At 46.1% G+C, this 25,274-nt stretch overlaps 2 protein-coding genes across 5 annotated transcripts in view; one reads left to right on the top strand and one right to left on the bottom strand.

The window, feature by feature from the left end:
• cyp4f3 (cytochrome P450, family 4, subfamily F, polypeptide 3) overlaps positions 1 to 7,547 on the top strand; it is a 70,676-nt gene extending 63,129 nt beyond the window's left edge. For all 4 annotated transcript variants that reach the window (XM_067973197.1, XM_067973196.1, XM_067973198.1 and 1 more), the window contains exons 10-13: positions 1,280 to 1,413; positions 2,466 to 2,530; positions 3,873 to 3,955; positions 6,553 to 7,547. In XM_067973197.1, the coding sequence (XP_067829298.1) occupies positions 1,280 to 1,413; positions 2,466 to 2,530; positions 3,873 to 3,955; positions 6,553 to 6,814 (544 nt within the window). In that variant the 3' untranslated portion in view covers positions 6,815 to 7,547. The remainder of the gene's footprint in view (positions 1 to 1,279; positions 1,414 to 2,465; positions 2,531 to 3,872; positions 3,956 to 6,552) is intronic.
• Positions 7,548 to 10,100: 2,553 nt separating this feature from the next.
• The window catches only part of LOC137304253 (patatin-like phospholipase domain-containing protein 6), a 150,344-nt gene continuing 135,170 nt past the window's right edge, over positions 10,101 to 25,274 (bottom strand). The window contains exon 26 of the mRNA XM_067972806.1: positions 10,101 to 14,441. Coding sequence (XP_067828907.1) covers positions 14,361 to 14,441 — 81 coding nt within the window. The 3' untranslated portion in view covers positions 10,101 to 14,360. The remainder of the gene's footprint in view (positions 14,442 to 25,274) is intronic.

Below are 25,274 nucleotides of genomic sequence, written 5' to 3'. Positions count from 1 at the left end.
CAACTTACTTTCTGGGTTTTGCACCTGAAAATCCTCCCCCTCACCCCCTTCCCGGCTCGAGGTCAATCTGCCCATTGTTTCGGGTCTCCCCCTTGCATCGGGTCGCCAACACTGGTTGGGCGTATTCCTGGAGGTTTCATCACATGACCTCCCACCTCCATCGGCCCCTCCACACCATTGGTCGCCCAACAAGTCCATCCTGTCCAGGATTTTGCTCGCAGCAGTGTTCTGATGATTGACCTTTAATTCCTGGAGACAATCCTGGAGAATCCTGATAAAAGGACAAGGGTCAGCACCGAGGTTGGAAAGATTAGGGAAAAAGATAAAGTAAATCAGGAAGTGAGTAATTTGAGACGTGACGTGTGGTGAGTGTCACAGGCTCGGGAGGAACAGGTGACTCTGGACCTACGGTTCCCAAATCTCTCCATCACTGGGGGTTTTCCTCATCTCATGTCTGGGTCTATTGGAGACTCACTGATTGAGATTGATTGCTCTGATTAGTCAACAATTCCATTATTGTTGTATGATGGGACCACCAGGATGGTAGATGGTGAACTAGATGGACTGTGGTCTTTTATCGTCCAGCAATTCCCATGTTCATCTGCTCCTAATTATGAGATGGCATAGCAACATATGAACAGGACGAGGCCATTCAATCCTTCTGTCATCAATCAGATCATCGCTGATCTGTATCTTAACTCCATTTACCCGCCTTTGCTCTATATCTCTTAATACACTTAACTAATAAAAACCCATTGACAGTCTTCAAATTTTCAATTGACCCCCAGCCTCAACAGCTTTTTGGGAGAGAGAGTTCCAGATTTCCACTCCCCTTTGTGTGAAGAAGTGCTTCCTGACATCACCCCTGAACGGCCGAGCTCTAATTTTAAGGTTCTGCCCCCTTGTTCTGGACTCCCCCCACCAGAGGAAATAGTTTCTCTCTATCGACCCTATCAAACCCTTTAATCATCTTAAACACCTCAATTAGATCAGCCCTTAATCTTCTACACTCTAGGGAATACAACGTGTCCTCATAGTCTAACCCTCTGATTCCTACTGGTTGTCAGTATCAGGTCAGGTACAGCAGGTATTGGAGGTCGATGAAACTTTCTTTGATCTGCCCTGACAGCCAAGTTCAGAGCCTCCAGGTCTCTCCTCTGCTTCATGTCCCTCTTGATAAACAATGAACTTTTCATTTTGTTTTGGGCCTTTTGGGGCCGAGTTGCCTGTTAGTGGGATTGACGTTGCTGATCTCCTCACCGTGTGTCCTTTTCCACAGGGACGATCTCTCCCAGATGCCCTTTACCACCATGTGTATCAAAGAGAGCCTGCGGCTGCACCCACCCGTTACCACCATAGCTCGCTGCTGTACCGAGGATATCAAGCTCCCCGACGCCAGGGTGATTCCAAAGGGTAAGGAGGTACTGGTAACAGGTCTTAAAAGGTTACATTATGAGGACCGATTGCTTACACTATTCCAAGGCTCTCCTGGCCGGCCTCCCATCTTCCATCCTCCACAAACTTGAGCTCATCCAAAATTCTGCTGCCCGTATCTCAACTCGCACCAAGTCCCGTTCACCTCGCTGACCTACATCGGCTCCCGGTCCGGGAACGCCTCGATTTTAAAATTCTCATCCTTGTTTTCAAATCCCTCCATGGTCTCGCCCCTCCCTATCTCTCTGTAACCTCCTCCAGCCCCACAACCCTCCGAGATCTCTGCGCTCCTCCAATTCTGGCCTCTTGCGCATCCCCAATTTATATCGCTCCACCATTGGCGGCCGTGCCTCTAGCTGCCTAGGCCCTAAGCTCTGGAATTCCCTCCCTAAACCTCTCCCCCTCTCTACACCTCTCCTCCTTTAAGACACTCCTTAAACTTCTTTGACCAAGCTTTTGGTCACCTGTCTTAATATCTCCTTATGTGTCTTGGTGTCAAATTTTGTTTGATAATCACTCCTGTGAAGCGCCTTGGGACGTTTTACTACGTTAAAGGTGCTATATAAATGCAAGATGTAGTTGTTATTACACTAGGCTTGTATTCCTTTGAGTTTAGAAGATTAAGGGGTGATCTAATCGAGGTGTATAAAATGTTAAAGGATTTGATAGGGTGGATGGAGAGAAAGTATTTCCTCTGGTGGGAGATGCCAGAACAAGGGGGCATAATCTTAAAATTAGAGCCAGGCCGTTCATGGGTGATGTCAGGAATCACTTCTTCACACAAAGGGGAGTGGAAATCTGGAACTCTCTCCCCCCAAAAAGCTGTGGATGGTGGGGGCAAGCATTTTTTTTTAATATTCGTTCTTGGGATGTGGGCATCGCTGGCGAGGCCGGCATTTATTGCCCATCCCTAATTGGCCTCCTGGGATAAGGGTTGGGTTTATCTGAAACAACGGTTATTTTCATCATTTTAATAACTTATATTTAAGGAAAAGAGAGAAAGTAATTGTGAATATTTGTTTATTTTACAGGGAATATTTGTCTGATCAGCATCTATGGAACTCATCATAATCCTGCAGTCTGGTCGGATCCTGAGGTACTGCTACCTTTCCACTTTAGTAAGACAAAGTAAAAGATGGCTGACTTTCATTCAGTCCCCCTTTCCCTCTTGTACTGATTGTATAGAATTATAGAGGGAGGAGTTACAGGCCTGTGAGGGAGTGTTGGAGCCTAAGGCCTAGAAATTGGGCCTATTAAGGCCCCAAAATGGTGGGCAGGAATTGTGCCGCCCGCTATATCGGGTGAGGATAATCAAGAGGCGTCCTGTACCCATGCCTGAGGCAGGCAATGGGCCCTTAGCAAATACAAATAAACGGCCTAACACCTGCTTGAGATCCCCTGCCCAGAATTGGTTTGCCCTGAGGCAGCCAGCACCATCATGCTCGGGGAAACCAGGCCTAGGGATCACCTGCAACAAGGGAAGGAAGTAACTCTGAATGGAGCAGGGAGCAGCAGGAGGGCTTCCCCCGCCCGCACATTAAATCCCCCTCCCGATCACCACCACACCCAGTCCCCAAGGAAACTCTCAGTACTGCACTGAGGTGTTAGCCTAGATTTACTAGAATGGTACCAGGGATGAGGGACTTCAGTTGTATGGATAGACTGGAAAAGCTGAGGTTGTTCTCCTTAGAACAGAGAAGGTTAAGGGGAGATTTGATAGAGGTGTTCAAAATCATGAACGGTTTTGATAGAGTAAATAAGGAGAAACTGTTTGCAGAGTCAGAAGGGTCGGTAACCAGATTTAAGGTGATCGGCAAAAGAGCCAGAGGCGACATGAGGAAACATTTTTTTTTACACAGCGAGTTGTGATGATCTGGAATTCACTGCCTGAAAGGGCGGTGGAAGCAGATTCAATAGTAACTTTCAAAAGGGAATTGGATAAATACTTCAAAGGAAAAAATTTGCAGGGCTACGGGGAATGAGCAGGGGAGTGGGACTGATGGGATAGTTCTTTCATAGGCACGACGGGCAGAATGGCCTCCTCCTGTGCCGTACCTACTATGATACTAATAAACATTGAAGTCTCTGGAGTGGGGCATGAACCTACAACCTTCTGACTCAGAGGCTGATAAATACCTTCTCTGCTATTGTGACCATAAGATTATTCACATTTGTTAGTTGGTCCACACCAAAATTTTAATATTCCCATCACTTGGATGAATGGACGAGCTGACTGGATCCTTCCCGTCCTCTTCAATTTGCATATTTCGGAACTTCAGTAAAGTTTATAAAACTGCGGGGGCAGTAAGAGCCCACGGCTGCCTGTGATTGGTCTCTGCAGAGTTTCGTGTTTAATGAGTGAAGGATATGTTTAAAAAGCTTTGAGTTCAGGCAGTGCCCCCTGACCCTGACGACCCCTCACCCTTTGCCTTTTGCAGGTGTATGACCCATACCGATTCGACGTCACAAACTCAGACAAGAGAGCGCCACACTCCTACGTCCCATTCTCGGCCGGCCCAAGGTGAGCTGCACCTCTGGGGCTGTTGAACCTGGCGTTTCATTGTTTCGCTCGGAGATGCCAGGTCGCACAGTCACTCACCGATCCGATCTGGAATCCTGAAACGGGATAATTTTAACCTAACTCTGCTGTGGGTGGGGGTTGGGGGTTGGGGGGGGGGGGTGGGTGGGGGCGGGGGCGGGGTGGGGTGGGGGGCGGTGGGGCGTTGGGTGGGGGTGGGGGGCGGTGGGGCGTTGGGTGGGGGTGGGGGGCGGTGGGGCGTTGGGTGGGGGTGGGGGGCGGTGGGGCGTTGGTGGGGGCGGGGTGGGGTGGGGGCGGTGGGTGGGGGCGGGGGCGGGGCGGGGTGGGGGGATGCCCGTGGGATCGGGTGGGATGCTGGTTTCTCACCCAGCCCAATATTACTGTCCCTTGACTTCGATGTAGAGTACGAGCGGGTGGGGTGTGAAACCAGCATTGACCCCAATCCCGTCAGTTTGCCGACACACGGGGAGGGGTGGGGGGAACAATGACATAATTCACATGGTGTTTAAATGCTCCTATCTGTTGAGGCCAGAGCTTCTTGCACCATCCAATCAGGAATTACATGGCAGGTGATGTCAGGGTCTCCAGTCCTGCTCCCTGCCACCCTGGGAACGGGTGCACACCACCCTGGGGAGGGGGAGGGAATAGAGACAGAAACACCAGTACCAACAATTGGTTCTGTGCGATGATGAGTGTTTGGGATAGTTTCTAAAGATGGGGTTTAATGTTCCATCAGCAGTGACAGTAAGTCTCAGAACATCTGTATGACGCTAAGACTCAATGATGGGACAAACCAGCTGCTTCTCTCCTGTGGGCGGTGACACTGAGCTGGAAATACCCGCCTTCCGTCACGGACCTGACATCCAACCCTGACCCCTGACCCGACAAATTGGGGCACGGGTTTTCTGTTCAAATGTAGTGTGGAAAATGTCCGGTTTAAGCTGCCGATTGCAATCCACAAGCCTACAGGGCGATATCTCTGCAGTGTGGTTAAGGGAGGTTACAGAGACTTTGGCAGAGGGCCCAGCACCCCAGGATCGTTCAGTCTCGCTACCCCAGGACAGGATGTTATATCCATCAGTTGTGTGAGTTACAATAAAATGAAGATAAGATCAGTGTGAACACAAAACTCGCCTTAAAACACAGCTCACAACCTGAAAACACCGCCTCAGCCCAGAAACTGCATCCTCACGTAACCTGCCCTTGGAGGTGGGAGTGAGAGAGACTTGTCTTTAACCAGCCCCTGTAATCCCCCCACTCAGGACGTCCCAAAGTGCTTCACAGACACTGTTGTGCGCATAAACCACTGTATGACACCTTCGCTGGAGAATACAAACACAGAACTGCTGCGGTTTCACTGACCTCAGTGTTAGCCCTGGCCCTGTGGGTAGCACGCTCGACCCTGGGTCAGAAGGTAGTGGGTTGATAGTCCGACTCCAGAGACTCGAGCACATAAGCCAGGCTGACACTCCCAGTGCCGTACCGAGGGAGTGCTGCACTGTCAGAGGAGCCGTCTTTCCGATGTTAAACCGATGCCCTGTCTCAGGTGGACGTAAACAATCCCACGACACAATTGGAAGAGAAGCAGTGGAGTTCTCCCCGGTGTCCTGGCCAATATTTAGCCCTCAGCTAACTGTGGGATCTTGCTACCATGTTTCCGACAATCCAACAATGACTGCACTTCAATAACCATAAAGCACTTTGGGATTTCCTGAGGTTGTGAAAGTCTTTCTTTAATAAATGCCACACCCATCAGTTAATCTCCCTCCAGTAATTGTGTAGCCAACCACTATGGGATCGACTGTCCAGGTCGCTCAGATACAGGAAGGGGGAAACTCGTGCTGCAGAAAGCCTGTTGAATACTGGGCCTTGCTTATCACAGGGAGGCTCGAGCAGCCCCAGCCCGTGTCCTAGCTGACAACCACAGGTTAATGGATGTCGTTTCTGTGCTGCCACTCACTCACTTCAGGACGGAAATGGCTGTGCTTGAACCTGTATCAGAGGTAAAGGTGCCGGGCTGCTTCCAAACTAAATAACAGTCATCGCGGGGAACTGAGGTGTTGGAGAATGGGACGGCTTCCCAGTGCTCGTCCTAGGAACATGAGTCCATTCAGCCCCTCAAGCCTGTTCCATTTGATTAAATCTTGGCTGCCCTATATTTTAACTTCATTTACCCGCCTTGGTTCTGTAACCCTTAATACCCTTTCTTAACAAAAATCTATCAATCTCAGCTTTGAAATTTTCAATTGACCCCCAGCCTCAACAGCTTTTGAACGGTCCAGCTCTTAATTTTAAGGTCATGCCCTCTTGATCTGGACTCCCTCACCAGAGGAAATAGTTTCTTCTGTATCAAATGCTCTAAAGCATCTCAATTAGATCACCCATTAATCTTCTAAACTCAAGGGAATACAAGCCTCGTCAATGCAACCTGCCCTCAAAATTTAACCCTTTTAGCCCCAATCTTAAACTGGACCTTCGAATATCAGGCGGTGGGGGAGGTGGGATGTCCGTCGTTTGGGCCATTTGCAATTTGAACTGTCGGTAAAAATCTCCGACTGTGATTTTCTTTTGTTGTTTAGGAACTGCATTGGGCAGAACTTTGCCCTGTCTGAAATGAAGGTGGTGGTGGCCCGGACCCTGTACCGGTTCCAGTTGGCACTCGATGAATCGCAGGAGGTGCGCAGGAAACCCGAGCTGATCCTTCGGACGGAGAAAGGAATCTGGCTCAAACTGGAGCCGGTGTCCGGGCGGGAAACCAGCGAAGGAGTCCAGCGGGCCGCTGAACGAAAGTGTCAGGAGGCAGAGGAAAAATCAGAATGGGGTGAGGGTGGGGGAAGATAGAAGTTTACCTAACATTTAATTGCTGGGCGTGGGAAATCCCACAGGCTGCAACTTGAAGGAAAAGTGAACTGTTGCTTTTTACTCACTGACAAATACGAAGAACGTTCTGGTTTTGGAGGGTTTTAAGCTCCAGTAGAACAGAGCTAGAATTTACCGTGTGTGCACGGCCCTCTCTTTAACCCTTTACACCCTGGAGTGTTCCCCCTAGTGAGTAACGGGACTCCCAGAACAGTTCATCATTTCCTCACAGAATCACATTGCACCGTAACAAACAAGAGCCATCTGTAGATATATTCTCTCAGCTCCAGACACTTAATGTCTGAAATGGGCAGTTGGTTTCCAAATAACTTTGTGAATCAGTTAAGTACAAAGGTTATTTACTGCAGGCATTTATAGGGTTTTCTAAATAAATCTGAACCAATTTAATCGCAATTCTGATGAGAGCTTTGCTGAAATGCTTTTTGTAATATATGCAAAATATGCAGGGATTGCAATCCATTTTAATAAATTGTCCCAGTATCTCCCAGAATCTTTAACACTGCCTGATTGATACACCTTGGGGTTGAAATGCTCTTAATAAATCACACAAGCTCCTTCCAGTATCCTAACCTGTGTGTGTTAGGCCCTGCAGAGAGTGCGTTATTCTAAAGTAAACAGGCTCCTTGTGTGTAGTTAATGGTTTACTTGATTATTGTAATATCGGTTGGATCGAATAAAGGGAACGGTGAAAATCTCTTGTGTAATCACTCAATCTAAGTAACACTGAATTATCTAAATGACTGTGACCATTATTTAAAGTCAGGAGCAGCCTAGCAACGACAGAACCAGTCTACTACATCGAACCATAGAAATCTGCAGCACAGGTGGAGGCCATTCGGCTCATTGTGGCTGTGCTGGCTCTTTGCCGGATTAATCCCAAACTAATCCCACTGCCCCGCTCTCTCCCCATAGTCCCGTATCAATCCCAAACTAATCCCACCGCCCCGCTCTCTCCCCATAGTCCCGTATCAATCCCAAACTAATCCCACCGCCCCGCTCTCTCCCCATAGTCCCGTATCAATCCCAAACTAATCCCACCGCCCCGCTCTCTCCCCATAGTCCCGTATCAATCCCAAACTAATCCCACCGCCCCGCTCTCTCCCCATAGCCCCGTATCAATCCCAAACTAATCCCACCGCCCCACTCTCTCCCCATAGCCCCGTATCAATCCCAAACTAATCCCACCGCCCGCTCTCTCCCCATAGCCCCGTATCAATCCCAAACTAATCCCACCGCCCCGCTCTCTCCCCATAGCCCCGAATCAATCCCAAACTAATCCCACCGACCCGCTCTCTCCCCATAGCCCTGTATCAATCCCAAACTAATCCCACCGCCCCGCTCTCTCCCCATAGTCCCGTATCAATCCCAAACAATCCCGCTGCCCCACGCTCTCCCCATAGCCGTGTATCTTCCTCTGTTCTAATTATTTATCCATTTTTTCCTTAAACGATATAATGGTCTCTACCTCAACCACTCCCTGCAATCCTTGCTCCAACACCCTTCTGTGGAAAGTAAATCACCCCCAAGAGCTTCTCAGGCCATGAATTACTTCGTTACCACCACCATTACGTTGAATGTTGTTTGACGCTGGTTAAAGCAAGATGCGCCTGCACCTTTACACTGATCATAACTTGTACACAATTGAATCCAGGTACATTCACAAATAGCTTGAAGGAGCTGAGGAATACTGCAGAACGGGGCAGCTCGAGGGTGACTCACTGCAATGGTGGGTCAGAAACACTTATCCAAAATAGTGTGAGGAACCTAAGAACCAACTGAGTGAAGGGTTTTCTGAGCTGGAACTTGTACTGTGTCTCATCTATTCACTCAACCTCGATAACACACAGTCTGAATTTCTCACTAGGCTGGAGCTTTGAATGGGGAGGTGCAGTGGGAACGAGGCAAGCAAGTAACCACAGTCTTTCAGATTATAGCATTCACCGTTTCAATGTACGCCATTCACTTACTGAGAGTTAATTTTGGGATAGAAAGCATAAAAGACAAGAAGCATTCAAATCAGGGAAACCAAGACCTGAGTCTTATGTACCATGACGCTTACACTCGGCTACCAGATCAAGACCTTGAATTCACTTGTTCCTCTCCTGACAATCTTTTGACATTCTGCAATTTCTGACATGCAGGTCATCAGGTGAGGCTGACAATCTGTGCAGCCTGGTATTCACATGGACAAGTGGGCAGAGGGTCTGCAGTGGGAACAGTGTAAGCAGCGTGCTATCAAAGCACCAATCCGCAATTTTCTCGAATTCCCCAAGTCGCTGGCTGCAATATTCCTATGGTTTATTGGCAAAATACATTTTTGAACTCAAGTCTGACCAGATGTTCTTGTTTTAAGTCCAATTCTAATTGTATGGCTGGGTGAAGGGGTAGGTGCTGAGTTGTGTAACTGCAGGCAGGAGTGTGGAGAGACCTTCCGCCATTTCACCATCAGGTTGTACAACTACTTAGTCTGTGATAGAGCTCGCAGCCAATGAGAGGGGGCTGGAGATAGAGAGTCCCTGGTAACTGCTCCATCTCTTTGCCCCATTGTGATCATTTTCTATCATCACTCTCTTCCCTTGGAGAAGTGTGAAGTAGTGGGAGGATTCGCAGGCTGATTAACAGTCTGACACTCCTTCCGTGGCCGTAACTACCTTTATACCAGCCGAGGGATTTGGTCCTATATGGCAGGCGGGTTTTACGGACTCCCACAACCCATATGATGAGAGGAGGCCACCCACACTCCCCGGGCACGAGTATCCCGCTGGATATGATCCCAGAATTCAGAGACTATACTCTGGTCTTCTGTCGCCAGGACTGTCTGGAGTGGGAGTCGAACCCTGCACCTTCTCACTCAGAGGGGGGAATGTTACCCCTAAGCCAAAGGTTGGCTCCTACCATTGCAGTAACTGTGGCAGTGATTGGCTCCCAGAGCAGAGACTGCATCACCCATGTGACTCTAGCAGTGATGTGAACTCACTAGCCCCAATGGGAGGTTTCCTGGGTAGTTCATGGTGCTTTGTGGGTGGGTGGGGATGGGCAGGGGGAGGGGGTATAGTCAGGGAGACACATCCTGTCCAGTATGCCTTCCACCTGCCAATTACAAGCAGCATTCACCTCAACTAGGGAGAGATTTCTACTATGGAACAGTTCACCTTGCCGGTAAAAGGGCAGCGAGACGACTGAATGGCTGAAACTGTGGTTGGGATTAAAGCAATGTTAGAAAAATGACACACACAGATTAGGATGGTTTGAGGTTGCAGTAAGTAGATTAATAGTATTTAATACCATTACATACTCTAAATATTCACACAATCACAAAATTATATTGTGACATCTTCCATTAGTTGACAATATATTAAATTGTCTAACTTTAGAAATAAATCTCGTGTTATTTATTGCAAATGAAAAATCTACAAAAATGCACAGAATTATTTAACATCCATTATTGAACAGTGCAAATAGCATACAGCTAGGTTAAAAAAGTTCAACTGAAAATTGCATTGTTAGTTTGCTAGTGTTGGAGGTGCAACAAATATTTCAAGGGTCCGTCTGTTATTAAAATGCCTGTGCAATTTTGCAGTGTTGCTGAGAATGTCCCTTTAATCGTCTGGTTTTATTTGCGCCCAGTCTGTCCCTCTTATCCCCTGAACTTTGTTCCCTCTCTGTCCTGGAGCAACCAGCTACTGCACTAACTACCCAGTAAAAAGGGGGAGTAACCCATGGGGCCACATGCCAATACATGCCTCCCCCTTTACTAGGATTGCCTGAGTCCTGCCTGAGATAAGGACCTTACCTAGTACCAACTGGTCTTACCCCCACTGTGTGGTGTAGTGTGACTGAGCACCAACACACACATGTGACTTAGGGACTGGTCTCTTTCCCCGAATTGAAAGCCCCTCAAATACCAAACATCAGCAGCTGACTGTTCCCTTTTGTATGTAACAATCTGAAATGGCCTCACTTCAGACTGGCACTTTACGAAGTGCATGAGAAATAATCTAATAGGATCCCGTTAGTGAACTGGACTCCACAATGACCACTGAAATGTTGGATCATCTGAACACTAGTCTATTGATTGGATACGACAGGCCATATTTATAGAACTGGCTCCAAGAAGGCAAGTAGAGGCTGCGTATATTAGCCTCATCAAATTAAACTGCAGCTAATTCTTAATAGCAAAAGGAATTTCTCAACAATGATCGATATGTCACTCATTAGAATTTTGTACTTTCCCGTTAGCATCCGAAGAAATCGCAGGGACTCACTCCGCCTGACAGTAACTCGTAAAGCACAGTGCAGGAAACTCTCACTGTTATGCGGTGACCTGGAGTGGTTTGGTATAGCACACATCAGTTACCTGGGTACTTGTGAACTGTGCTGTTGACACAATTCACGGTGAGGCAGTTTGACCAAACACTCGAATCACCATCAAACGATCCTGTGGCAGGAGGGCCGAGGTAGACAATCTCCGGGGGCGTCTTCTAGTTAGTCACAATGCAGCTTTTTATCATTAAGTATTGCACTCTGATCCCGGGAATAAGGAGGGGGAGGCGCGGGGAGCGAGGGAGTGATAATTGAGTCACTGCAGCCCACTGAAGCTTTCCAAATTAAAGAAAAACCACACTTATTCTGGGCCGTTACGAGTCAGCCAGTGGGGCAAAATGATAAAAGTTATCTGTAGATTACTGGGATGAACCTGAGTGGAAATCAAGTCTTTAGCAACAAATGTAGTGTTATTGAAATCGACTGGGGTGGGGTGTAATAGTGTCAACCATGATTGGCCCCTCCCCCCTCCTGTCCTGAATATCCCAATTGCTGATTATAAAAACACTTTTTAAAATGGTTTTGAGCTTGGGGTGAATCCATTACTGTGAGAGATTAGAACACCTGTTCATTTCTAAACCCACCATCAGTATCGAGCACTCCCAGATCAGGCATAACACATGTTGGATACAGAATAAATCTCTTTACTCTGCCCCAACAACATGCCTTAGCCCCAAATTCAAAACAAAACCCTTTCCCCAACTGTACCAGTGCAATGTTCCCCCACCAGCCAGCCTTCTGACATCCTGGAGTCAGATTGAGACTGCAAGTTGCTAGTTTTCTTTTGTAAATTCACATTCACCAGTAATCGGGTTAGGAGTTCCCCAAACCATCTCACCCTGAACCATTCCAGACAGCAGTGAGTGGAGCCTTTCGTTCCCTTTGTCTGGGTCACGTTCGAACACAGGTGCTAGAGCTCCCTACTGCACCGAGTTATCCAGATCCCACTCAAGCTGGTTAGAGGGGCAAACTCAGAGAGTTAGGTCCTACCAGCGAATAATCTGCACACAAGCTGTGTGGATGTGAGCTGCAGTAGAATGGTGAGTAAATCCTGGGACAGCAGTAACTGGGCTGATCACTCCACCCTCCAACAATCGTCCCACACAACACAATCCAGTAAAACACTTAGTGCATCAGCAAAACACTAATACCACTGGCTCTTGAAACTAAATAAAGCAATACCTTGAGAAAGTCAAGGAAATAATCTGTGACTCTAAATAGTCACCTTAAGGGCAGTGAAGGTGATTAAAGATCTGTGAGCAATAATTTACCGTAAAAATTAAACATTTCAATCTCATTATCAGTGCCAAAAGGGAAGTGGACCTTATTACCTTATTAGGACCATTACTATAGGCTCATTACATCAACTCCCTGGGAAGCTAGTCCTGCCTTGTGGAGGTGCCTCTCCCATTACTGGAGGAGCCAGTAATTCAGGGTCACCTGGCCTAAGGGCACAGTGAACAGGTCCCACTAGTTTTCAACATTTAAACCACAAGCAGCAGGGCTGTAATGGGTAATATCTGGAGTTTTCCTTGATTTTTGGAACCACTTGTCAGCTGATACTTATTCCTATTTTCCTCCTGTCTCTTTAGCTGGTGTTGTACACTGCTCCCCATCAATAGGTTCACAGATGATTGAAAGAAGTCCCAATGCTGCTTTAAACCAGCTGCTGGGAGGAAGGGTTGAGACTGGCCTGGGGCAACATGCCCTGTGTGGAAGATCCCATGCCCTGTAACTACTCACTGATTGAAGCAAACTGCCTGAGACTGAGAGATCAGTGACATTTGAAACTTGGGCAGAGTGGGGGGGGGGAAAGGTAGGAGGTAGAGAAAGAGAGACAGAGGGGGGGTCAGAGGAGAGAGAGTGGGGGGGGGGGGAGAGAGAGAGAGAGGGGAGGGAAGAGAGAGAGAGGGGGGGGGAGAGAGAGAGAGAGAGAGAGGAGAGAGAGAAGGGGGAGAGAGAGAGAGAGAGAAGGGGGAGAGAGAGAAGGGGGAGAGAGAGAAGGGGGAGAGAGAGAAGGGGGAGAGAGAGAGGGGGGGGGAGGAGAGAGAGACAGACAGAGAGAGAGAGAGAGAGAAGGGGGAGAGAGAGAGAGAGAAGGGGGAGAGAGAGAGAGAGAAGGGGGAGAGAGAGAGAGAGAAGGGGGAGAGAGAGAGAGAGAAGGGGGAGAGAGAGAGAGAGAAGGGGGAGAGAGAGAGAGAGAAGGGGGAGAGAGAGAGAGAGAAGGGGGAGAGAGAGAAGGGGGAGAGAGAGAAGGGGGAGAGAGAGAAGGGGGAGAGAGAGAAGGGGGAGAGAGAGAAGGGGGAGAGAGAGAAGGGGGGGAGAGAGAGAAGGGGGGGAGAGAGAGGGGGGGGGAGGAGAGAGAGACAGACAGAGAGAGACAGACAGGGAGAGACAGACACATTAAATTCAGCTGGTTACACAGCACTGTGAACGCAGAGAGCTGAAGACTGGGCTCTGTTCGAAGGTCCTTGGGCATGGTGGCACTGACTCTGTAAAATATTACTGCTGATTATGGGGCAGGATATCTGTGCGTTTACAGCAGTGTTAGAACAAAGCTGGTTACGGTTTATAGAGCTGATTGTAGACAATAATCAGCATAACTTGTAAAAGTTAGTTTTTCTTCCCTTGGTTGCCTCTCGCACCAAAGACCTGGATTAAGAGAACAGTTAAACACAGACGACCAGTCTGTGGCAGTGTGACCAGCCGGCAGAGGGGCTGAACTGTGAGCCAGAGGGGAAAGGATTCTGGATTTTCCTTCCTACTCACAATCTGAGTGCCTCGATGACTTATTTAAAAAGCATCGGGGGCGAGCAGCAAGATTTCCTCGTTGAGGAGAAAACTGATTTAAAGCAGGGCATGAATTCAGCAGCACAATTCATCCTGAGCTAACAGCCAACTGGGAACACTGCAAATAACCACAAACACAACATTAGCAACCAGCTGTCTGTGTGACTTCGATGTTGGCTGCATGTTAATACAGCTGTTGTAAAAAGGATTATAAAGTGTCTGATGGAGAAGGAGGCACAATACAATAAGCAAAACTCATAGCCCAGACTGGTGCAAGAGATGTTTTGCTATTCAACAGCGTAATGTTGGAAATCCCTTTTCCCCACCATGTTCCATTGCTGAAGTGAGAGTTGTACGTCAGGCTGATTGGGCGGAGCAGCACGCGATGCAGAGTTTAAGCATCAGGGTGAGGGGGAGATGTAGATTCCTGGGAGCTTCTGCCAGGTTTGCGGTTTCTTATACTTTTCTCTTCATCCTGCAGAGAAAGGGAAAGTTTTTATTTTAAAAAAATCTTCATTGAAGATTCCTCAAGTTATCTCTCACCAAGGTGAAGATTGTATGTTAATATTACACATTATACAAGAAGGGGATTTACAGAATGTAGCAGCACAATACTTTGATGGGAGCGCGTACATTTTACAAAGTCCATGGGCCTCGGTCTTTCTCCTCCCTCCCCCTCCCTTTAATACTTGACGGGGTGGGGAAGGGGTCTTGTGGTTTGATAGTGTTGGGAGAGTGATCCTGGGCCCGGGAAGGAACGAAGATGTGTTGTGGTGTGGGCTTGTTGATGGGGGTTAAGGGGAGGTAATAAAAACATAGTAAGCGCTTTAAAGAACTTAAAGCTGGATTAAGGACAAGAGCCGAGAGCCAGGGCCTTTCTTGGGAGTGGGTGAGATGCCCACAAACGGTTTTATTAGGAGCCGTATGAGAAATAGTTAAAGGTCATTGTGCCTTTATGGTGTATTTTCCAAAACACAGTTAGCAAATACAGTATAAGTACACAGAGTGCTTTGAACTAAGAAACCATTTCCCAGCTCTGCTGTATAAAACTGCTTTGGGTTGAGGGGAATTGAACGTTTAGTCTTCATTTTCCTGCATACCCTCCCCCTCAAGAATATTGCCAGCCCTCCAGTGTCCCACTCCCACACTGCCCCCCCCAGCGTCCCACTCCCACACTGCCGCCCCCAGCGTCCCACTCCCACACTGCCCCCTCCAGTGTCCCACTCCCACACTGCCCCCCCCCAGCGTCCCACTCCCACACTGCCCCCCCCCCCAGCGTCCCACTCCCACACTGCCCCCCCCCAGTGTCCCACTCCCACACTGCCCCCCCCCCAGCGTCCCACTCCCACACTGCCGCCCCCAGCGTCCCACTCCCACACCGCCCCCCCAGTAGTTCCAGACACTATCTTCCCTTCAGTGTTCCCGGACTCCAAGCCCCTTTCCCCAATCCACCCTGACCCATTCCCCCTTCCCTCGCTCACTAACAACCTTAATACTGAGGTAGCCCATACCAGCCTTTAGCAGGACCTGGATAACATCCAGACTTGGGCTGACAAGTGTAAGGAAGTGACTATCTCAACCAAAAGAAATTCCAGACATCTCCCTCTGACCTTCAATGACACCATAGTCATCAAGCTCTTCACCATCAACATCTTGGGAGTCAATGATGACCAAAAGCTGAACTGAGCCACCAACTCTACCCTGCATTTGTAGCCACGGTGTTGAGTCTGTGACGAGTGGCTCAACTCCTGACCCCTTAAAGCTTCTCCACTTTCTACAAGGAGGAAGTCAGGAGTGTGATGGAATACTCATCCCTTGCCTGGAAGTGTACATACCCCAACGACACAAGAAACTTAACACCATTCAGGACCGAGCAGTTTGCTTGATTGGCACCTCTGGCACTGGACTCAGTATCTACCCCCTCCCCCACCGGCACAATGTGACTGCAGTGTGTACGATTTACAATATACACTGCAGCAACTCACCAAGGTCACTACAACAGCAGCTCCTTCCCCTGCAACCTCCACCAACGAGAAGGAAAAGAACAGAAATGTCTTTGGAACTCCATCACCTCCAGATCACACACCACCCTGACTTGGACATATACCCTCCTTCCTTCACTGTCGATGGATCGATATGCTGGAATTCTCTACCTAACACCATTGTGGGAGTACCATCACCACCAGGGCTGCAGTGGTTGAAGAGGCAGCTCAACGACACCAACTGGAGCTGGGTGATACCTGCAGCCTTGCCAGCACCAACAACATCTCGGGAACAAATAAAAAAACTACCCCCCCACCCCACCCCATCACCATCTCCCACTCCCCAATGGTCCCACATTCTGGGACGTTTCAGACATCTAGAGACATTACTGGCTGGTGCCATTTTAATGTGAACTGCCTGGTATTTAAAACTATATAGAAACTAAAAATAAAAGTTCCTATTGTCTCACATCCGGGTCACTTTTTTTTAATCCAATGTTGCCTTTGCCAGAACTAAATTTAATTTCCCATTTTTCCAGACAGAGCATTAAAGGTGGCAGCGCAAATAAATGAGGCAAACAGGAGATTTGGTTTTGTACAGAGAGGCACAGACTAAAAAAGCCAGGAGATAACGCTGAACTTGTACACGGCCGTAGACATTATTCAGGTCCTCATCGGGCCTAGTTTTCTGGACGGTTACCAATATTTCACCTGTTCCCGATGTTGGGTAATGGCCCCGTCATTGCCCGGGTTGGATCCGTTAGCCTGTATTTAAAAAGTGTATCACCTTGCTCCATGACCCCTTCCTGACTATAGACTGGCCCAAAATCTCCTCCTGCACCTCGGGATACACCACCCGGCACAGGGGGCCGGATAGGCTTCAGTCCCTTTCACTGGCTGAATTCCTCCTCCTCTTCACCGATGTTTGTTATACTAAATAACTGGAGAGGTCAGTATTTTGCTCCCTTGTAAATACTAAAGGAAAATCAATAAAACATTCTACTGCTTCATCTCACCTTCAGTTACTCCTCCAATTTTATCATTTACTGTTCTAACCACCTCCCTAACCTATCATTTACTGTCAGAACACTGCACAAATTGTACTTTACATCTTGTACTATATTCACCTCCAGGCTCTCTTACATTTCCCAGTTAACACTTTCTCTCCATTTTCCCGACTGACTTAATACAGATTGTTCTTCTGTCTTAAATCTATTTTAATTTCTAGTCTCATTCATCTAACCCACAGAAATTGCAGCATAGAAGGAAACCATTCGGCCCATCTCCTCTGTGCTAGCACTTCAACAGGAGCTGTCTAATCTAATCCTATCTCCCTGCCCTTTCCCCACTGCCCTTTTATATTCCTACTTTTCAAATACTGGTCCTTTTAAAAGTTGTTGCAGTCCCTGCCCCAGTAGCCCCTTGTGGTAAAACACTGGGCTTTAAACTAATAAGGGGCAGGGGGAGGGGGGAGGGGAGAGGGGGGAGGTTCAAGTAAAAGTAAATTTATAAAACTAAAGAGAAAAGTCAAGGCTGTCGAGCAGAGTAGTGATTTGGGTAAAAACAAGCAGAGTGTGTCAGGAAGGGACAGAGAGTTTAATAATGGTAATAGGGCATTAGTGACTAACGTCAGATCAGGGAAAAATAGTAAAAAGTTAAAAGTAGAGGCACTGTATCTGAATGCACGAAGCATTCCCAACAAGATAGATCAATTAATGGCACGAAAAGAGATACATAGGTTTGATCTAGTAGCCATCACTGAGACGTGGTTGCAGGATGACCAAGGTTGGGAACTAAATATTCCAGTGTACTTGACTTTTAGAAAAGATAGGCAAAATGGAAAAGGAGGGATGGGGTAGCCCTGATAATAAAGGATGAGATAAAGACAGTAGCGAGATTGGATCTTAGCTCAGAAAATCAGGATGTTGAATCGGCATGGTTAGGGCTAAGAAATAATAAGGGGCAGAAAACACTGGTGGGAGTAGTTTACAGGCCGCCTAATAGTAGTTATAGTGTTGGACAGAGTATAAATCAGGAAATTAGAGGAGAATATTACAAGGGTAATGCAATTAGCACAGGGGACTTTAATGTTCATCGACAGACTGGGCAAACCAAATTGGCAAAAGTAGTTTGGAGGACGAGTCCAGAAGAACATAAGAAATAGGAGCAGGAGTCGGCCATAGAGTCCCTCGAGCCTGCTCCACCATTCAATCTGATCATGGCTGATCTTCAACCTCAACTCCACTTTCCCGCCCGATCCCCATATCCCTTGATTTTCCATAGAATCCAAAAATCTATCGATCTCAGTCTTGAATACACTCAACGACTCAGCATCCACAGCCCTCTGGGGTAGATAATTCCAAAGATTCACAATCCTCTGAGTGAAGAAATTCCTCCTCATCTCATCTTAAATGGCTGACCCCTTATCCTGGGACAATGGCCCCTAGTTCTAATCTCCCCAGCCAGGGGAAACAACCTCTCAGCATCTTATATGTTTCAATGAGATCATCTTTCATTCTTCTAAACTCCAGAGAATACAGGCCCCATTCCACTCAACCTCTCATCCCAGGAATTAATCTAGTGAACCTTTGTTGCACCACTTCTAAGGCAAGTATGTCCTTCCTTAGATAAGGAGACCAAAACAGTATGCACTACTCCAGGTGAGGTCTCACCAAAGCCCTGTACAATTGTAGTAAGACTTCCTTACTCTTGTACACCAACCCCCTTGCAATAAAGGCTAACATACCATTTGCCTTCCTAACTGCCTGCTGTACCTGCATGCTAACTTTTTGTGTTTCTTGTACGATCCAGTGTCTTTCTGGACACCAATATTTAATAGTTTCTCACCATTTAAAAAAATGTTCTGTTTTTCTATTCTTCCTACCAAAGTGAATAACCTCACATTTTCCCACATTATACTCCATCTGCCACCTTCTTGCCCACTCACTTAACCTGTCTATGTCCCTTTGTAGACTCTGTGTCCTCCTCACAGCTTACTTTCCCACCTAGCTTTGCATCATCAGCAAACTTGGATACATTACACTCGGTCCCTTCTTCCAAGTCATTAATATAGATTGTAAATAACTGAGGCCCCAGCACTGATCCTTGCGGCACCCCACTAGTTACAGCCTGCCAACCTGAGAATGACCTGTTTATCCCTACTCTCTTTTCTGTCTGTTAACCAATCCTCTATCCATGCTAATAGATTACCCCCAACCCCATGAGTCCTTACCTTATGTAACAACCTTTTATGTGGCACCTTATTGAATGCCTTTTGAAAATCCAAATATACGACATCCACTGGTTCCCCTTTATCTACCCTGCTAGTTACGTCCTCAAAAAACGCTAAGAAATTTATCAAACACGATTTCCCTGGTTGGTTCCATGACGTGTTGCTCTAGGAAACCTTCTCGAATGCATTCCATGAACTCATCCTCCAAACTACCTTTGTAAATTTGATTTGCCCAGTCTATATGAAAATTGAAGTCCCCCATGATGACTGCATTATCTTTGTTACAAGCTCCTATTATTTCATGATTAATACTCTGTCCAACGGTATTGCTACTATTAGGGGGCCTATAATCTACTCCCACCAATGTTTTCTGCCCCTTTTTTATTTCTTACTTCCACCCAGACTGATTCTACTTCCTGATCTTCCGAGCCAAGATCCTTCCTCACCACTGAACTTATCTCATCCTTTATTATTAGGGCTACACCCCCTCCTTTTCCATTCTGCCTGTTCTTTTTAAACGTCATGGAATATTTAGTTCCCAATCTTGGTGACTTTGCAACCATGTCTCTGTGATGGCTTAGATCAAACCAATTTATCTCTATTTGTGCAACTAATTCATCTATTTTGTTACGAATGCTCCGTGCATTCAGAAAAAGAGCCTTCAATTTTAACTTGAGACCATTTTTTTCTGCCTTGACCTTACTTGTTGATGCTCTATTATTGGTAAACTTTGGCCCTTCCTGCTTATCTTTACCCAAATCACTACACTGCTCTGTAGCTGTGAATTTTCTAATTAGATTTCTAAATTTCCCCTCACCTGACCCTTCCCTCTTCCCTTTTTAGTTTGAAGCCCCATCTACAGCCCTAGTTATTCGATTCACTAAGACGCTGGTCCCAACCTGGTTTAAGTGAAACCCATCCCATCGGAACAGCTCCCTCATTCCCCAGTACTGGTGCCAGTGCCCCATGAATCGAAACCCCTGTCTCCCACACCACTCTTTGAGCCACACATTTAACTCTCTGATCCGTTTGTCCCTGTTCCAATTTGCACGTGGCTCAGGTAGTAATCCAGGGATTATTACCTTTGAGGTTCTGTTTATTAATTTAGACCCTAGTTCCTCAAACTGTCTCAGCAGAACCCCATTCCTAGTTCTACCTATGTTGTTGGTTCCTACGTGCACCACAACAACTGGATCCCCCCCTCATGCTCCAAGTTCTTAACCAGCCGCGAGAAGATGTCCTTAACCCTGGCACCGGGCAGGCAACACAGCCTTCGGGACTCTCGGTCGCGGCTGCAGAGAACAGTGGACATCCCCCTGACTATACTATCCCCGATCCCTACCACATTTCCTTTACTTCCCCCACTTGAACAGCCTCCTGTACCATAGTACCGTGGTTAGTATGCCCATCCTCCCTGCAGTCTTTGCTCTCATCCATACAGAAAGCATCATGGAATGCATTTGAGACAGTTTTTTTTAGAATAACATGTCGAGGAACCAATTAGGGAACAGGTTATTTTAGATCTAGTATTGTGTAATGAGACAGGATTAATTAGTAATCTTATAATAAAGGATCCTCTGGGGAAGAGTGATCATAATATGATAGAATTTCATATTGAGTTTGAGAGTGATGTAGTTAAGTCTGAAACTAGAGTCTTAAATTTAAACAAAGCAATTAATTACATAGGTATGAGGGGATGAGTTGGCCAAGGTAGATTGGGAAATTAGATTAAAAGATATGATGGTAGATAAGCAATGGCAAACATTTAAAGAAATAATTCATAATTCTCAATGAATATACATTCCCTTGAGGACTAAAAACTCCACAAGAAAAGTGATCCAACACTGGCTAACTAGAGAAGTTAAGGATAGTATTAGATTAAATGAAGAGGCTTACAATGTTGCCAAAAAGAGTAGTAAGCCTGAGGATTGGGAGGGTTTTAGAAATCAGCAAAGAATGACCAAGAAATTGATAGAGGGAGAAAATTGAATATGAGTAAAGTAGCAAGAAATCTAAAAACAGATTGTAAGGGCTTCTACAAGTACGTAAAAAGGAAGAGATTAGCAAAAGTAAACATGGGTCCCTTAGAGGCAGAGACAGGAGAAATTATAATGGGGAATATGGAAATGGCAGAGACGTTAAACAAATATTTTGAATCTTTCTTCACAGTAGAATACACAAAAAACATACCAGAAATAGTGGGGAACAAGGGGCTAATGAGAGTGAGGAATTTAAGGTTATTAAGATTAGTAAAGAAAAAGAACTGGAGAAATTAAGGGGACTGAAAGCCGACAAATCCCCTGGACCTGATGGCCTACATTCTAGGGTTTTAAAAGAGGTGGCTGCAGAGATAGTGGATGCATTGGTTATGACCGTCCAGAATTCCCTAGATTCTAGAATGGTCCCCATGGATTGGAAGGTAGCAAATGTAACCCTGCTGTTCAAGAAAGGAGGGAGAGAGAAAACAGGGAACTACAGGCCAGTTAGCCTGACATCAGTAGTAGGGAAAATGCTAGAATCTATTATTAAGGATGTAGTAACAGGGCACTTAGAAAAACATAGTATGATTAGGCAGAATCAACACGGTTTTATGAAAGGGAAAACATGTTTGACAAATCTATTAGAATTTTTTGAGGATGTAACTAGCAGGATAGATAAGGGGGAACAAATGGATATAATATATTTGGATTTTAAAAAGGCGCCACACAACAGGTTGTTACACAAGATTGGGGCTCATGGGGTCGGGGGTAATATATTATCATGGATTGAGGATTGGTTAACAGACAGAAAACAGAGTAGGAATAAACAGGTAATTTTCGGGTTGGCAGCTTGTAACTAGTGGGGTACCGCAGTGATCAGTGCTTGGGCCTCAGCTATTTACAATCCATATTAATGACTTAGATTAGAGAACCGAGTGTAATGTATCCAAGTTTGCTGACAATACAAAACTTGGTGGGAAAGTAAGTTGTGAGGAGGACACAAAGAGGCTGCAAAGGGATATAGACAGTTTAAGTGAGTGGACGAAAAGGTGGCAGATGGAATATAATGTGGGGAAATGTGAGGTTATTCATTTTGGTAGGAATAGAAAAGCAGAATTTTTTTTTTAAAAAGATAAGAGACTAAGAAATGTTGGTAATCAGAGGGATTTGGGTGTCCTTGTATATGAATCACAGAAAGTTAACATGCAGGTACAGCAAGCAATTAGGAAGACAAATGGTATGTTAGCCTTTATTGTAAGGGGGTTGGAGTATAAGAGTAAGGAGGTCCTGCTGCAATTATATCGGACTCTGGGGAGACCACACCTGGAGTACTGTGTACAGTTTTGGTCTCCTTAACTAAGGAAGGATATACTTACCTTAGCGGGGGTGCAACGAAGGTTCACTAGATTAATTCCTGGGATGAGGGTTGTCCTATTAGGGGAGATTGAGAATGGGCCTATACTCTCTGGAGTTTAGAAGAATGAGAGGTGATCTCATTGAAACGTATAAAATCCTTAGTGGGCTTGACAGGGTAGATGCTGAGAGTCTGTTTCCCTGGGCTGGAGAGTCTAGAACTAGGGGGCATCGTCTCAAGATAAGGGGTCGGCCATTTAAGACTGAGATAAGGAGAAATTTCTTCACTTGGAGAGGTGTGAATCTTTGGAATTCTCTACCCCACAGGGCTGTGGATGCTCAGTCGTTGAGTACATTCAAGTCTGAGATCGCTAGATTTTTGGACTCTAAGGGAATCACGGGATATGGGGATCAGGCGGGAAAGTGGAGTTGAGGTCGAAGATCAGCCATAATTTGATTTAATGGCGGAGCAGGCTCGAGGGGCCACATGGCCTGCTCTTGCTCCTATTTCTTATCTTATGTTCTCATGTTCTTATTTCCTGTTCTAATAACCCTGGGAGTGAAAACAGTTTTTCTAACTCCCCCACCCCCCCCCTTTGTTTTCTGATGATTCTCGGTCTGTGTCCCTCGCGATTGCTCGATTAGTTTACACTTGCCTGACATGTTACAGTTTTGAAATTTTCCATTTTTGCTCAACCAAATTAACTTCTCAGTAATCTGTCCCACCTAATGTCTTAGCTTCTTCCTCAGGTCGGACGGTAGCATAGGAGTTTTGCATTTTGGGGCATTCTGAAATACCCACTGGAGCTGTGTACAGACGGGTTTTAACCCTTAGCCTGGTGATGAAAGCTCGCTATCAGTGGCACATCAGCAATAACTGACTTATCTGCAGATGGCATGGCTGAAGTAATTGATTTGCTTGCTTGCAAGCTCCATCAAAGGCCACAATGTTTTCAGTAATGATGCAGCACAAGAAAAACGTCAGTCTCGATACTGGTCTGTACAACGCGGGAGGAAGTTCATCACTGATTGAAACTGTTAACTGATCAACCACCGTGATATATTTGTTGCAACAAATCTCCATCCGGACACATTGAGGGGATTAGAGTGAGAAATAAACAACGGTTCTGGTGGAGCAGACCCAGTCATACGTGGCTCAACCAACCCTGATCTCATCCGCTACTCAAGCGTCATCCCTTGACTTTGGAAGGTTGAGGAGTGATCTAATTGAGGTGTTTAAAATGATAAAGGGATTCAATAGGGTAGATGCAGAGAAACTCTAGTGGGGGAAATCAGAACAGGGTGTGAGAGAAACCAGGAAATTATAGACCTGTTAGTTTAGCATCTGTTGTGGGGAAGTTATTGGAATCTATAATTAAGGATAGAGTGACTGGGCACTTTGAGAAATTTGAGCTGATTAGAGAGCCAACATGGATTTGTAAAGGGTAGGTCATGTTTAATGAATCTAATTGAATTTTTTGAGGAAGTAACTAAAGTAGATATCAGGAGAATGTCTATGGATGTCATAGAGTCATAGAGTCATAGAGTTATACAGCACGGATAGAGGCCCTTTGGCCCATCGTGTCTGCGCCGGCCATCAGCCCTGTCTACTCTAATCCCATATTCCAGCATTTGGTCCGTAGCCTTGTATGCTATGGCATTTCAAGTGCTCATCCAAATGCTTCTTGAATGTTGTGAGGGTTCCTGTTGTGAATGTTGTGAGGGAACCTTATTAAATGCCTTCCAGAAGGCATTTAATAAGGTTCCATGTAAGAGACTATTAGCTAAAATTAAAGCTTATGGAATTGAAGGCAAATTATTGACCTGATTAAGAGATTGCTTAGGTGGTAGAAGAAAGGATAATGGATATGAACTTGAATTGGGAGGAAGTGACTATGGTGTTCCACAAGGATGTGTGCTGGGGCCTTAACTATTCACTTAATTATTATTCACTTTATTAATGACTTGATAACACAAGAGAGAACCATATATTCAAGTTTACCAATGACACAAAGATTGGGGGCATAGTAAGTAATGTAGATGGGAGCATAAAATTACAAAGACATTGATTGATTAAGTGAGTGGGCAAAACTGTGGCAGATGGATTTCAACGCAGTTAAGTGTGAGGTCATCCATTTTGGACCAAAAAAGGATCGATCAGAATATTTTTTAAATGGTGAAAAGGGGAGGTCCAAAGAGATTTAGGGGTCCACGCGCACAGATCACTCAAATGTCAGATATAAAAATAATCCAAGAGGCTAATGGAATATTAGCCTTTATTGCTAGAGGGCTAGAATATATTGCTGCAGCTATACAAAGCCCTGGTTAGACCACATCTGGAGTACTGTGTACAGTTCTGGGCACCGCACTTTAGAAAGAATATATTGGCCTTGGAAGGAGTGCAGCGCAGATTCACCAGAATGTTACCAGGGTTACAAGGGTTAGATTATGAGGTGTGATCACATAAACTAGGCTTGTAGTCCCTGGAATATAGGAGGTTAGAGGTGATTTGATGGAGGTTTTAGGATTTTGAAAGGAATTGATAGGGTAGATAGAGAAAAACTTTTTTCGCTGATAGGAGAGTCTAGGACAAGGGGACATAATATTAAAATCAGAGCCAGGCCATTCAGGAGAGAAGTTAGGAAACACTTCTTCACACAAAGGGTGGTAGAAATGTGGAACTCTCTCCCACAAAAAGCAGTAGACTCTGGCTCAATTAATAATTTTAAATCTGAGATCGATAGATTTTTGTTAATCAAGGG

The sequence above is a fragment of the Heptranchias perlo genome, chromosome 37, assembly GCF_035084215.1.
Source record: "Heptranchias perlo isolate sHepPer1 chromosome 37, sHepPer1.hap1, whole genome shotgun sequence".
Lineage (NCBI taxonomy): Eukaryota > Metazoa > Chordata > Chondrichthyes > Hexanchiformes > Hexanchidae > Heptranchias > Heptranchias perlo.
The sequence above is the reverse complement of the archived record's forward strand: the minus strand, read 5'-3'. Positions and strand labels throughout refer to the sequence as shown.